This window comes from Pleurodeles waltl, chromosome 8 (genome assembly GCF_031143425.1).
Source record: "Pleurodeles waltl isolate 20211129_DDA chromosome 8, aPleWal1.hap1.20221129, whole genome shotgun sequence".
Taxonomy (NCBI): Eukaryota; Metazoa; Chordata; class Amphibia; order Caudata; family Salamandridae; genus Pleurodeles; species Pleurodeles waltl.
The window spans coordinates 11,367,201-11,382,875 of record NC_090447.1 but is presented as its reverse complement, the minus strand read 5'-3'; the positions used below and the strand labels follow the sequence as shown (position 1 = coordinate 11,382,875).

The 15,675-nt window shown below is 54.8% G+C and overlaps 1 protein-coding gene across 1 annotated transcript in view; it reads left to right on the top strand.

Moving 5' to 3' along the window:
- The window catches only part of LOC138249670 (E3 ubiquitin-protein ligase TRIM39-like), an 84,952-nt gene that overhangs the window by 41,129 nt on the left and 28,148 nt on the right, over nucleotides 1-15,675 (top strand). The window contains exon 5 of the mRNA XM_069203631.1: nucleotides 15,575-15,673. Coding sequence (XP_069059732.1) covers nucleotides 15,575-15,673 — 99 coding nt within the window. The remainder of the gene's footprint in view (nucleotides 1-15,574; nucleotides 15,674-15,675) is intronic.

Below are 15,675 nucleotides of genomic sequence, written 5' to 3'. Positions count from 1 at the left end.
TTGTGCAGATTTCTAGAATCAAATGAAGGTTCCCTAACAATTGAGTTTCTAAAACTGCTCCTGCCACCATGGGGAACTAACCCCAAACCCTGCCTCTCTTTCTCCACAGCCAGGGATTCCCTGTCTAAGGCCAACTGTTGCTACATTAGCCTCAGTCTGGCCTACTCTAACCTCAGCTTTCTGAGTTCCCTATCTAGGGACTGGTCCTCAGTGTTAGAATTGTGTGAAGCCTCTGAAACAGAGGTAACAGGAGAGTGCGCAGAGGCAGACCTATCTCTAACAGGGGCAACTCTAGTGACCTGGCCTCTAGGGGTGAAGGGAGCCCTACTTGTGTGTGAACCCTTCCCACTACCAGTTGTACTAAGGGGCCTGTTAACAGATAAATCTGTGGAAGTACCCTCCCCAGGAATATCATTTTGCTCCTCTGAGCCTTCCTGGTTGGAAACATCCTCTACCTCTTCCCCTGTCTGATCTGGACCAGAGCCTGGTCATCTTGGAGGAGAAGAATTAAGAGGAACTCCTTATTGGGGTTCTTCCCAATCCCCAAACTTCTTTCAATACAGAGATTCCTCAAACTTTTAAATTTAAGATATTTATATGTTGTTTTCACAACTCTAGGGTTATCTTCTACAGAAGACATATTCAAAGAGAAAAAAAGTTTGGGGAAGTGAGTAAAAGTTAGTAGAATAACAGAGCTAACTTCTTAAAGAAAAGAAGAAAACGTTTCAAGACTTTGTAAAACGTTTTGCAAAGTTTAAAGAACTTTTAGAAAGTTAGAAAATTACTTCTAGGTATATATTATATATGCTCTAAGTATTGGAGCAAGCTTTTCTTGTGAAAAGCACAGGTAACAAAGTGGTAAAGCAATTGCAAGTACTTATCCCACCGCTGCACCACCAATGCAGGAGTCTGGCATGGTTTGTAGTGGGTTCTTTGGGTACTTGCAGCTTATACCAGGTCCAGTTATCCCTTATTAGTGAAATGTAGTAACGTTCTAGCAGTTTAGGCTGATAGAGGTAGCTATAGCAGAGCAGCTTAGGCTGAACTAGGAGCCATGCAAAGCTCATGCAATACCACTTATAGTTACAGAGTACTTATACTCGAGTAAAGACAATACTCAGTGTTACCAAAAATAAAGGTATTTAGTTGGGTGACACAGTACCAAAAATATCTTACAGACAATACTCCTTCTGGAGGTAAGTATTATTCACAATATATACCCTAGACACCAAAAGTAGACAAGTAATTAGACATAGAACAGTGCAAACAATAGGAAATGCTATAGAATGCAATGGAAGAAAATAGGTCTAGGGACAACACAACCCATACACTAAGAAAGTGGAATGCAAATCATGTATTCCCCCCTAGACAAGTGTAGTGTGTACAGAATCGCTGGGAGAGTAAGAACACAGTAAAGATAAGTAAATTCCCCACCCCAGAGCCCAGAAAAGCATGAGTAAAGTACTGCAAGTTTCCTTGGGACACACTACACCTCGCAGGTCTGCAAACAACTGCTGGATTCCTGGACCTGAAGATCTGCAAAAGAAGGGGACCAACTGCAGAAGTCTAAAGAAGTTCCAGGAAGGACAGGAGCCCCTGCCAACCCAGAAGAGGGTGTAAAAGAAGAGTCCCCGGTTAGTAAAAGACTGCAGAAATGCTCCTAGGAAGATGCCAGCAGGTTGCTGCATGATGCAAAAGATGTCCCACAACGTGAAGATGGATGCAGACATGATTTCGTGTTGGAAGTCACCAACAAGCCTTGGTTATGACAAATATGCGTTTTACGTAACAATGTCCCTGGCTGAACCCAGGAGGGACCTGGGGGCATCAACTCTGTGTGAGGGGGAAGAGGGGGCTCTCAGCACTGTAGAGAGTCCTCAGAATGCCAGGCAGCACCCATGGGACTCCCAGGAGACAGGAACAAAGGAGGTGCAAAATGCGTTTAGGGCAGCACAACAAAGGAAGGCCCCTTACCGCCGGAGAACAACTTAGCGAGTTGAATGTCATAGGATGGAGTGCTGGGGACCTGGGCCAGGCTGTGCACAAAGGAATTTTGCAAATACTGCACAGAGGCCTCAGGAGGTGAAGAAGACGCAGTACACAGGGGTACCGTCGCTCTCAGCGAAGGCAAGGTCTTACCTCCTCCAAATTGCGTCAGCAGGACCTCAGGGCAGTCTATGTCAATGGGGTCCACCCTCTGTGTCCTTAGCAGCACGTTTGTTGCTGTGAGAGGAGTCCAAGGGTACCGGTTGTCGTCTTGGAAGGTGCCTGCGTGAGCAGGGGAGTGACTCCGTCACCCCATGGGAGATTTATTCGGTACTTCTGGTGCAGAATGAAGACAGAGAGTCCTCAGAGTGTGCACACTGTGGAAACTGTTGCAGTTGCTGGCTGGAGCTGAAGTTGCAGAGGAAAAGTATCCCTTGTGGATACTTTGTTGCTCTTACAGCGGTTCCTGGAGCAGGCTACGGTAGATCCGGGGTCAGAGGATGAAGTAGTAGTTGCAGAGGATTCCTGAAGGAAACTCGCAAGAAGAATCTGAAGAGAACCCACAGGAGAGACCCTAAATAGCCCTGCAAGGGGAATTGGCTACCTTATCAGGTATGGACCTATCGGGAGGGGTCTCTGATGTCACCAGCTGGCACTGGTCACTCATAGTCCTCCAGAGTGCCCCCACACCTTGCAAAGCAAGATGGCTGAAGTCTGGGACACAGTGGAGGAGCTCTTGGCACCACCACTGGGGTGGTGATGGACAGGGGAGTGGTAACTCCCCTTTCCTTTGTCCAGTTTTGCGCCAGAGCAGGGGAGAAGTAGTCCCTGAACTGGTGTAGACTGGCTTATACAAGGAGGGCACCATCTGTGCCCTTCAAAGCATTTCCAGAGGCTGGGGGAGGCTACCCCTCCCCAGCCTGTAACACCTATTTCCAAAGGGAGAGGGTGTAGCACCCTGCTCTCAGAGGAAATGCTTTGTTCATGCCTTCCTGGGACTGGGCTGCCCAGATCCCAGGAGGGCAGAACCCTGTCTGTGAGGTTGCAGCTGCTGTAGCTGCAGTGCTTGCCTCAGAGAGATGGTTTGGCAGTACTGGGGGTCCATGGTGGAGCCCCCAGGATGCATGGAATTTGCTCCCCAATACCAGATTGGGTATGGGGGGACCATTCCATGATCCTAGACATGTTACATGGCTATATTCAGAGTTACCATTGTGAAGCTACATATAGGTATTGGCCTATATGTAGTGCACGTGTGTAATGGCGTCCCTGAACTCACAAAGTCCCGGGAAACGGCCCTGAACTATGTGGGGGACCTTTGCTAGTGCAAGGGTGTCCTCACACTTAGTAACTTTGCACCTAACCTTCAGCAAGTGAAGGTTAGACATATAGGTGACTTATAAGTTACGTAAGTGCAGTGAAAATGGCTGTGAAATAACGTGTGCTTTATTTCACCCAGGCTGCAATGGCAGGCCTGTGCAGGGGTTTGTCTGAGCTCCTTATGGGTGGCAAAAGAAATGCTGCAGCCCATATGGATCTCCTGGAACCCCAATTACCTGGGTACCTAGGTACCATATACTAGGGACTTATAAGGGGCGTCCAGCGTGCCAATTGAAATTGGCAAATGAAGTTACTAGCCTACAGCGACAAATTTAAAAGCAGAGAGAGCATAAGTACAGAGGTTCTGATTAGCAGAGCCTCAGCGACAGTGAAGCACTATACAGACACACACATTAGGCCATAAACTATGAGCACTGAGGTCCTGACCAGCAGGATCCCAGTGAGACAGGCAAAAACATACTGACATACAGGTAAAAATGGGGGTAACATGCCAAGGAAATGGTACTTTCCTGCAGTCACCCAAATAAATACCTTTATTTTTGGTAACATTGAGTATTGTCTTTACTTGTGTATAAGTATTGTGTAAGTGATATTGCAGGAGCTTTGCATGCCTCCTAGTTCAGTTTGAGCTGCTCTGGTGTAAGGTGTAAGGTACCCACTACAAACCAGGCCAGCCCCCTACACACTTCAATATCTCATCTCTGGCTGCGCAGCTCGACAACAACAATGCACTGCCTACTCCCAAGGAGTTCGGCAGCGAAGTATCCTGTATTGCAGGGTTCAGAACTGACACATCACCTACATCGCCAGGATCAACGATGAAGCATCGGTTCAACTGCTTCTTGCATCGCTCCTCACATCCTCCCTCAAGCCATCACAACCCCGAACTAAGGTAATGATCTAATTGAGCCAAGGCTGGTCCATGTATCGGACCCACGCTCAATAACGGTCAGCTTGACTTTTCAGATTTGACCCGGTCTAGTGCGACCAGATTGGCACTTTAAGCTTCTAAGCACTATGGGGGTCATTCCAACCCTGGCGGTCGGTGATAAAGCGGCGGCCAACCCGCCAACAGGCAGGCGGTCCAAAAAATGGAATTCTGACCCTGGCGGGAACCGCCAGCACAGCCCGCCACTTTAACACTCCGACCGCCACGGCGGGACAGACAAACAGCGCTGCGGTCACCGCCAACAGGCAGGCGGCAGACAATGTACCGCCCACCCTATCACAACTCACCAATCCGCCACCTTTTCCGGGGCGGGAGCCCCGCCGATAAAAACACGGCGGAAACAGACTACGAACGGGAAAACACTCACCTCTACACACTCCACGAGGAAGAAGGACAGCATGGAACCCGAATTAAACATCCTACCAGCTATTGTCTACCTGCTCATCTACCATGAGTACGAACGCCGGCGCAGACGACAACGGTGAGTACTGCACCTACGACACAGGGGAGGGGGGAGGAGGAAAGCTTACGGGCACACACATACGCCATACAAAAACCCCCCACCCCAAATACCTACACCCCAATGCAGAGCAACAAGTCAGAGTGACACCCCCCAAACCCACCGGAATAATGCAAAGACACAATTAAAATGATCTATAAAATATATGTATAAATAGCTCCATTGAAGTCATGGGAAATATGCAATATGAAAGATACAAAATAAGGAATGAACATAGTTGAAAATATATACATAGGCAATAAGTCCTGCCCATTCTGTCAAAGTTCCATAGTCCGTGGGCCAATGTGCACAAACACATGGGCAAAGCCAACACACAAGACCAGATACCATTGGAGAGAACACTGCTGGGGCATCAGATGATAAAACTACAGGCACCTCAGGGGGAATGGAAGGGGGGGCACTTCAGCCACATGAGTCCACGACGCCAGATCCACGAGGGGCCTCCATGCCCACTGTCCCATCCTGGGGAGTGCAAAGCCACAGTCACACAAGTCTCTATAGTGGGTGGCTTGCCCACTGTGCCATCCTGGGGAGTGCAAAGCCACAGTCCATCAGATGGATTACCGACTCCACCGTTAATGGAGGAGGCATGGTGCCCAGAGTGCTTCGTGAAGCCCTGCTCGACACAGAACCGGCACTGGCATTGGGCCAGCGGTGCTTGAGACGGCGGTGCCCAGCGGAGCGGTGCTTGACAGGAAGGGCCCAGCGGAGCGGTGCTTGACAGGAAGGGTCCAGCGGAGCGGTGCTTGAGACGGTGGTGCCCAGCGGAGCGGTGCTTGACAGGAAGGGCCCAGCGGAGCAGTGCTTGACAGGAAGGACCCAGCGGAGCGGTGCTTGAGATGAAGGGCCCAGCGGAGCGGTGCTTGAGATGAAGGGCACAGCGGAGCGGTGCTTGACAGGAAGGGCCCAGCGGAGCGGTGCTTGAGACGGGGGTGCCCAGCGGAGCGGTGCTTGACAGGAAGGTCCCAGCGGAGCGGGCCTTGACATGAAGGGCCCAGCAGAGCGGTGCTTGAGATGAAGGGCCCAGCGGAGCGGTGCTTGAGACGGCGGTGCCCAGCTGAGCGGTGCTTGACATGAAGGGCCCAGCGGAGCCGTGCTTGACAGGAAGGGCCCAGCGGAGCGGTGCTTGAGACGGCGGTGCCCAGCGGAGCGGTGCTTGACAGGAAGGGCCCAGCGGAGCGGTGCTTGAGATGAAGGGCCCAGCGGTGCGGGGCTTGAGATCAAGGGCCCAGCGGAGCGGTGCTTGAGATGGCGGTGCCCAGCGGAGCGGTGCTTGACAGGAAGGGCCCAGCGGAGCGGTGCTTGAGATGAAGGGCCCAGCGGAGCGGTGCTTGACAGGAAGGGCCCAGCGGAGCGGTGCTTGAGACGGGGGTGCCCAGCGGAGCGGTGCTTGACAGGAAGGTCCCAGCGGAGCGGGCCTTGACATGAAGGGCCCAGCAGAGCGGTGCTTGAGATGAAGGGCCCAGCGGAGCGGTGCTTGAGACGGCGGTGTCCAGCTGAGCGGTGCTTGACATGAAGGGCCCAGCGGAGCCGTGCTTGACAGGAAGGGCCCAGCGGAGCGGTGCTTGAGACGGCGGTGCCCAGCGGAGCGGTGCTTGACAGGAAGGGCCCAGCGGAGCGGTGCTTGAGACGGGGGTGCCCAGCGGAGCGGTGCTTGACAGGAAGGGCCCAGCGGAGCGGGCCTTGACATGAAGGGCCCAGCGGAGCGGTGCTTGAGATGAAGGGCCCAGCGGAGCGGTGCTTGAGACGGCGGTGCCCAGCGGAGCGGTGCTTGACATGAAGGGCCCAGCGGAGCGGTGCTTGACAGGAAGGGCCCAGCGGAGCAGTGCTTGAGACGGCGGTGCCCAGCGGAGCGGTGCTTGTCACGGCGGGCCCCTGTTCAGCGGTGCTTCTCACGGCGGGCCCCTGTTCAGCGGTGCTTGTCACGGCGGGCCCCTGTTCAGCGGTGCTTGTCACGGCGGGGTCCTGTTCAGCGGTGCTTCTCACGGCGGGCCCCTGTTCAGCGGTGCTTGTCACGGCGGGCCCCTGTTCAGCGGTGCTTGTCACGGTGGTGTCCTGTTCAGCGGTGCTTCTCACGGCGGGGTCCTGTTCAGCGGTTCTTGTCACGGCGGGCTCCTGTTCAGCGGTGCTTCTCACGGCAGGCCCCTGTTCAGCGGTGCTTGTCACGGCGGGCCCCTGTTCAGCGGTGCTTGTCACGGCGGGGTCCTGTTCAGCGGTGCTTCTCACGGCGGGCCCCTGTTCAGCGGTGCTTGTCACGGCGGGCCCCTGTTCAGCGGTGCTTGTCACGGCGGTGTCCTGTTCAGCGGTGCTTCTCACGGCGGGGTCCTGTTCAGCGGTTCTTGTCACGGCGGGCCCCTGTTCAGCGGTGCTTCTCACGGCAGGCCCCTGTTCAGCGGTGCTTGTCACGGCTGGGGTCCTGTTCAGCGGTGCTTCTCACGGCGGGCCCCTGTTCAGCGGTGCATGTCACGGCGGGGTCCTGTTCAGCGGTGCTTCTCACGGCGGGCCCCTGTTCAGCGGTGCTTGTCACGGCGGGCCCCTGTTCAGCGGTGCTTGTCACGGCGGGCCCCTGTTCAGCGGTGCTTGTCACGGCGGGGTCCTGTTCAGCGGTTCTTGTCACGGCGGGCCCCTGTTCAGTGGTGCTTGTCACAGCGGGCCCCTGTTCAGCGGTGCTTCTAACGGCGGGCCCCTGTTCAGCGGTGCTTGTCACAGCGGTTCTTGTCACGGCGGGCCCCTGTTCAGCGGTGCTTGTCACGGCGGGCCCCTGTTCAGCGGTGCTTCTCACGGCGGGCCCCTGTTCAGCGGTGCTTGTCACGGCGGGCCCCTGTTCAGCGGTGCTTCTCACGGCGGGCCCCTGTTCAGCGGTGCTTGTCACGGCGGGGTCCTGTTCAGCGGTGCTTCTCACGGCGGGCCCCTGTTCAGCGGTGCTTGTCACGGCGGGGTCCTGTTCAGCGGTGCTTCTCACGGCGGGCCCCTGTTCAGCGGTGCTTGTCACGGCGGGCCCCTGTTCAGCGGTGCTTGTCACGGCGGGCCCCTGTTCAGCGGTTCTTGTCACGGCGGGCCCCTGTTCAGCGGTGCTTGTCACGGCGGGCCCCTGTTCAGCGGTGCTTCTCACGGCGGGCCCCTGTTCAGCGGTGCTTGTCACGGCGGGCCCCTGTTCAGCGGTGCTTGTCACGGCGGGCCCCTGTTCAGCTGTGCTTCTCACGGCGGGCCCCTGTTCAGCGGTGCTTGTCACGGCGGGGTCCTGTTCAGCGGTGCTTCTCACGGCGGGGTCCTGTTCAGCGGTTCTTCTCACGGCGGGCCCCTGTTCAGCGTTGCTTCTAACGGCGGGCCCCTGTTCAGCGGTGCTTGTCCTGTGTTTCTAGGGAGCCAGACCTGGCCAAGACTTCCCGCTCAGTCGCCATCCGACCTTGCGGTCGCGGGGCCCTCCTGTGATGGAGTCCTGGGCCCGTGGGTGTCGTCCGTCACAACCGGAATGGGGCTGGTGGGGCCCTCCTGGGCAGCTCGCCTGCTGCCTGACTTGTCCGCCCTTCTGCCCTTGCCCTCCTTGGCAGAAACTCTGGGGCCCTTGCCTCCCTTTCTGGATGGGCCAGGTGACGGTGCAAGGGTGGTGTCCTTGGGGGCAGCCGTCTCAGGCCTGTCGCGCAGGCCCTTCCCTTTCTTGGTTCTTTTCCCAGGGGGTGGGCTGGCTGTCCCCTTGCTGCTGGCCGATGTTCCTGCCCTAGGAGCTGGTGGACTCCAATAGCCCTGTACGATGGTCCTAGTAGGTGCAGAGCTGGTGGTGGCTGAGGTGCTGTTTGGAGTCTTATTAGATGGAGGGGGTGGGTCAGTTGTTGGAAAGAGGTCAAGGTTGGAAAGGAAAATCAATTTAGACAGACAGGGACGGGTAGGTGTAGTGGGTATGGGAGTGGAGGAAGAGGATGTGGTTGTAGGAGAGTCAAGTGTGCTGTCTTTGGGTGCAGGTGTTTGTGACGGAGGCTGTCGTGAGGTGGATGGCTGTTGGGTGGGTGGCTGCCTGCGTATGTGTGTTTTGGAAGAGGGGGTGACAGACACACTGGGAGAGGACACAGGGGACGTGTAAATGGCAGTGGGGGTGGTGACTGCACGTGTGCGGACTGTAATGGAGGGTGTGCTGGTGATGGAAGTACTGGCTGATGGTGGTGTGCATGCAGGTGTGAGTGGAGACGTCACAGGGAGGGAGGAGGGAGATGAGGAGGTGGGGGACACAGAGGTGGTAGTGACTGTTGGCATGTCTGCATCTGGATGTTGCTTGGGTGACTGCTTGTGGGATCTGTGGTGCTTATGTCTGGATGAGCTGCCCTTGGGTGTAGAGGTGTGTGCAGGCTGGTTTGATGGTGTGGATGGGATAGGCAGAGGAACAGGAGACTGGGACTGGGTGGAGGGAGTCAGAAGAGGGAGGCTGGAGACAGGGACAATGGCTGCCGTCAGTGCTGAGGCCAGAGCGTTGAACGATCGCTGATGGGCAGCCTGACCCAAATGAATGCCCTCCAGGTATGCATTGCTCCGATGCACCTCCCTTTCTACACCCTGGATGGCATTCAAAAGGGTAGACTGCCCAACAATGAGCGTCCGCAGGAGGTCAATGACCTCCTCACTGAGGGCAGCAGGGGTAACTGGGCAGGGCCTGAGGTGCCTGGGGTGAAGGAGATGCCCGGCTTCCTGGCCGAGCGGGCACGGGGCAAAGGCTGAGGGGCTGCTGGGAGGGCGGGGCTGGTGCGCTGGGTGGCGGCTGTACCTGTTGTGGCGGTGGGCACGGATGTTGCCGCCACCGCAAGGGAGCTCCCTTCCGAGGACGTGTCGGTGTCGCTGACGTCTCCACGGGTCCCCGTTGTGGACCTCCACTCGCCCTCCGTCTCACTGGTGTACTCGGAGTCTGTTGCATGGCCCTCCGGGGCCATGTGAGATGCAGCTCCCTCGTGCGCCGATGCCACTACTCCTCCGCCTGATGATGCTATTGCACACATGAACAGGAAGACAAAGAAAATGGGTGGGGGGGAGAAATGAAGACAGGTTGAGTGCATGCATTGGCAACACCGTTGTCGGAGACGACAGACACAGAAGCCCCCTGCACTAGGCCGCGCAATCGGGGTACACTACTCAGTTATTGTGACTAGGCCTACAGGTCTATGGACAACAAATGCACACATAGATGACACAAGGCCATGAATAGCTGTACTTGGCACCCTACAGAGGTGGGGGGCGGGGGCACAGGGCCATGCCTAACGGAGGGGCCTAGCCTACAGAATGCGCCCTGGCCTAGAGATAGCCACAGCCCTCCTCCCCCACCCAGACACCTTCACTGCGCTCAAAGATAGCGGAATGTGCTGATCCAAATCGGGGTAGGCCACCGCCAGGATCCGGGACATCAGGGGGGTCAATTGGCGGCTGGCGCCCCTCCTACGTTGGGAGGCCATCCCCAGCAGAGACTCGGCGGTCTTTCTGGTCCCGCGGCGGATGTCCTCCCACCTCTTTCGGCAGTGGGTGCCCCATCTGTTGTGGACCCCCAGGGCCCGGACGTCCTTGGCGATGGCACGCCAAATGTCGATCTTCTGATGGGCGCTGACCTATGTGACATGTACAGGGTGGTAAAGGAAATCTCATTACTTTTCTGCCTGGTCAATGTGAGTGGCCCCCCCTCCCCAACCTTGCCATGTGGCACATGCTCTCATCTTTCGTGCGTTGCACTCCTCATTCGCTCCCCTCCCTACCATCTTACATACACCCCACTCAACACAGGCATAGCCCATTCAACGTGCACCCTGTGTACTAACCTGTTGGTCTGGAGGACCGTAGAGTAGCGCATACTGGGGGAGGACCCCATCAACAAGTTTCTCCAATTCTTCAGAAGTGAAGGCAGGGGCCCTTTCCCCAGTCGCAGCAGCCATTGTATCTCCCAGACCGAGGTCGCAGCAGCACTTGCAGTATAGGTCCTCTCCTGTGGATGATCAGGTCTCGAGTGATTAATCAGATAGAAAATGGCGGTCACGCCCGCGGCGGTGCGTACCGCGACCGCAGGCGCACATCCTCATTGGCTACTGAAGTCCATAGGGTGCAATGTTAACCAATGCGGCTTAGCACCGCGGTCTTCGACCGCCTACCGCCACGGTGTGCCACGCCAGCGCATTGACCTCACATCCCACTGTCACACTTCACAGGTCAGGCAGCCGCCATTTCAAGGGCCCGTATGGCATAATTTCTACTGCGTCACACAGGCCTAGGCCTTGCATTGCTACTCACCAGCCATTCAATGCATAGCGATTTGTGTACTGTGCAAGCTGTGTGAACGAACCTGTGGGTTGCTTGACTCTGTGCTCCATGTTGTCCTTCCTAGGCACCATCCGCTGGGACTTGCGAGGAGAAGGGTGAATCCTCCCGTGTACCGACCGCTGGTGGACCTGTCGACAATGGAAGAACGACATATCATACTTACATACAGGCTTGACAGAGCAACTATACATGAACTATGTGCCCAGCTGGAGCCAGACCTGATGTCCCCCATCCGCCAATCCACAGGGATTCCCCCTCTGGTGCAGGTTCTGTCAGTACTCCATTTTTTGGCAAGTGGGTCTTTTCAGACAACAGTGGCCATATCATCTGGGATGTCTCAGCCTATGTTTTCTAAGGTTTTGTCCAGAGTGTTGTCTGCCCTGATGAAATACATGCAGAGCTACATTATTTTCCCTGAGGTGGGCGATTTGGCTACAGTGAAGGGTGTTTTCTATGCCCTTGGACATATCCCCAACATCATTGGTGCCATTGATGGGACCCATGTGGCTTTGGTTCCCCCCAAAGAAAGTGAGCAGGTGTACAGAAACAGAAAAAGTTATCATTCGATGAATGTCCAGGTGGTCTGCTTGGCTGACCAGTACATCTCCCATGTAAATGCCAAGTTCCCTGTGTCAGTGCATGACGCGTATGTCATGCGAAATAGCAGCATCCCTTATGTGATGGAACAGCTACAGAGACACTGTGTGTGGCTAATTGGTGACTCTGGTTACCCCAACCTGTCGTGGCTACTGACCCCAGTGAGGAATCCCCGGACCAGGGCTGAGGAACGGTACAATGAGGCCCAGGGGCGAACTAGGAGGATCATAGAAAGGACCTTCGGGGTCCTGAAGGCCAGGTTTAGGTGCCTGCATATGACAGGGGGATCCCTAATGTACTCACCAAAGAAGGTGTGCCAGATCATCGTGGCCTGCTGTATGCTTCACAAACTTGCTTTGCGACGCCAGGTGCCTTTTCTGCAGGAGGATGCTCCAGATGGTGGTGTTGTAGCAGCTGTGGAGCCTGGGGAGAGTGAAGAGGAGGAAGACGACGGGGACGACACGGACAACAGGGATACAGTCATACAACAGGGATACAGTCATATAGCACACAGGTAAGAATCACCCACGCCATTTTACATTTACTTAAGGCCTCATGCGTCTCCACTGTCTGTGTTTCCCCCCAGTTCCTGTTTACTGATTTGTGACTTTCCCTTCCCTTTTCAGAGCTGTATGACCCACTGTGTGGCTTCTGCTTTGTTTGCCCATGTACTAAAGCTTATTGAAATTGGTATGTTGTCATCACAAAGTAACTGGACATTATTGCACCGTTATGTGTAATACATTTGTTAAGAATACAAGCAGACTCCTGTTATTTTATGTGCAATAAGTGATTTATTTTAAGTGCTACATATAGGTACATGATAGTAAAAAGGTGATGGGTGGGGGTGGAGTAATGTCCATGGCAGAGTCCAGTTCTCAGTCGCACAGGTGCATTGTCCATATGCCTGTGGAAGGATGGAGCAGGGGCAGTTAAAGGTTGGACAGGGTGACAATGTGGGACAGTGGGATGACATCAGGGGGTATCTTAGGCTGGCAGGGGTCTTGCAATCCTACTCTGTCTTCTTGTGAGATCTCAGGTTCCGCTTGCGGGGTGGTTCTTCTTCTGCAGGAGGTGGGGTTCTGGTGGCCTGTTGTTGTGTGGGGGCCTCCTGTCCACTAGCGCCGGCGGAGGTGGTAGGCTGTTCCTGGCCTGGGCTAGTGACAGGGGCCCTTTGGGGTGCCACATGGTCCCGCAATGTGGTGACTATCTGGTTAAGGGCCACGACGATGGTCCCCATTGCGGAACCGATGTTCCTCAGTTCCTCTCTGAACCCCATGTACCGTTCCTCCTGCAGTGCCTGGATCTCCTGGAACCTGGCCAGTACCATCGCCATCGTCTCCTGGGAGTGGTGGTAAGCTCCCATGATGGAGGAGAGGGCCTCTTGGAGAGTCGGTTCCCTGGGCCTGTCCCCCCCCTGTCGCACAGCTGCCCTCCCAGTTCCCCTGTGTTCCTGGGCCTCAGTCCCCTGGACGGTGTGCCCACTACCACTGCCCCCAGGTCCCTGTTGTTGTTGGGGTGGTGGGTCAACCTGGGTGCCCTGTAGTGGTGGACACACCGCTGATTGACTTGCCCTGGAGACAGAGGCATGGGCCCGCTGGGTGGGAGCTGTGCTGGTGTTCCCAGAGGGGGTTGGGTCTGGTGTAGCCTGTGGCTGTCGGTGGGGAACCGACTGTCCAGAGGTCCCCGATGGGCCGGGCTGGTCATCTGGGTCCAGGGAGACAGAGCTGCTGTCATCGCTGGGGGCCTCTTCTGGGGGTGGGATGGACATCTCTGTACCCTCCGTGGCGGTGTGGTGGCGTTCGGGTCCTGCAGGGGTATAAAGGTATGGTTATTGCTTCTGTGTGTGGCATTTCGTGTGATGGGTGGGTGTCCGTGTACCCAAGTGCAGGCATTCCCTTTTGGGGGCTTTTGTGAGGGTGGCTTGTGGGGGTGATGTGTGTGTGCAGTGGGCATGCTTTGGTGATGGGTGTCCATGCTTTGTGGTCGCATGCAGGGCTTGGTGTTGGGATGGGTGGGTTGTGATGGTGAGCCATTTGCAAGGAGTTGGTGTGATGGGGGTGGGGGTGAGGGTGGGGGTATGATTTGGCATGCAGGTGGGGTGGGGGTGGGAAGCAGTAGTGGAGATTTGACTTACCAGAGTCCATTCCTCCGCCTACTCCTGCGAGGCCCTCAGGATGCAGGATGTGCAAGACTTCCTCCTCCCATGCTGTGAATTCTGGGGGAGTAGGTGGGGGTCCGCCGCCAGTCTTCTGCACCGCAATGTTGTGCCTTGATACCATGGAACGCACCTTCCCCCGTAGGTCATTCCAGCTCTTCCTTATGTCATCCCGATTGCGTGGATGCTGTCCCACCGCGTTGACCCTGTCCTCTATCCTTTGCCATAGCTCCATCTTCCTGGCAATTGTGGTGTGCTGCACCTGTGCCCCGAAGAGCTGGGGCTCTACACGGACTATTTCCTCCACCATGACCCTGAGTTCTGCGTCAGTGAACCTGGGGTGTCTTTGGGGTGCCATGGGGTGGTGTGGATGAGGTGTGGGGTGGCGTTTATGGTGATGAGTGTGGTGCGTGTGGTGGTGTGTGGTGTTTGGTGCGTGGATTCTGTGTGGGTGATGGTATAGTGTGCCTCTGTGTTGTGGGATTGTCAATTCTGTGCTCTCTCTCTAGCCTTCGTCAAGAATTTCGGGTCGTAGGGGTTTGTGGGTGATGTGGGTGTGTGTTTTATATTGTGTTGGGTGTGTGGGAGTGGTGTTAGTATGTGTATCAGGTGTGTGTGTTTCACGCTGACCAATGTGGCTGAGTTTTCTATGTGTGTGTGTATTTTGACCGCTGCGGTGTGTACCGCCAATGGAATACCGCGGTTGAAAGACCGCTGCGGGGATTTGTGGGTCGGAATGGAATGGGCGTATTTCTGTTGGCGTGACGGTGGAGGTTTGGTCATCGCCATTTTTTCGCTGACCTTTGGTGTGGCGGACTTTTGTGGATGTCGGGTTTTTGGCGGTTTGCCAGTTGCGGGTCAGAATGACCGTGGCGGTTTACCGCGGCAGTGTTCTGGCGGTCTTCTGACCGTCAGTAAGCGCCTTTTAACGCCGAGGTCAGAATGACCCCCTATATTTCCAGATATTTTTTACAAACTCATATCTAAACTTCAATTTATTGGATTTTTATCATTTCGGTCTTGTTCTGTTCATTAAATTAAGCTCTATTTTTCTAACTAGCTGTGGTGTTTTCACTGTTTTACTGTTATAATTGTTGCTCAAATACTTTACACACTGCCTCCTAAGTTAAGCCTGTCTGACATGTGCCAAGCTACCAGAGGGTGAGTACAGGTTAATTTCTGACATGTATCTGAATTACCCTGACTGGGATTGTGGTGCTTCTTGGACAGGGTGAATACTTCTCCCAACTAGAGACCCTACTATAACACGCACTCATATGTGCTTTGCCCCGTTGTGTAGACTATCGCAGTATCAAGGCATGTGCGGAGTTAGAATGGTGAATACACACTCCTTTATGGTAAATGACCTCTCCTCATGTATGTAATGTAGGTATGACATGAGTGTGTCATCTCTCAGTGCAGGGAGTCATGGAGTTGTGATCTTCTCTGTTTTATGCATCTAGACTCCTAGGGTAAGCATTGTTACTGCCCTTTGAGAAGTATTGTTGTTAGGATAACATAAATTGAGCATAGATTCCTATCAATGGGATGAAGGAAGTGAACAAAGCAAGGGGCAGGATGGAGAACAGGAGGAAAGGGGAGGAACTGCAGGATGGACTTGGGGATGGGGAGGAGAAGGCATCAGTACATGCTGGAGAGGGAGGTGGTTTGAGACCACAACATCAGCCTTAAGAACACATACTCCAGTGAATCTAATTGTGTTGTTTTCTTTTCTTAGAAAACAATTGATATTCAACTGAAAAACCTCAAAATAAATCTGATGGAGGAGCTGATTGGATTTCAGAATGAGGAGAGCTTCCAGGCATCAGAGCTTGAGGT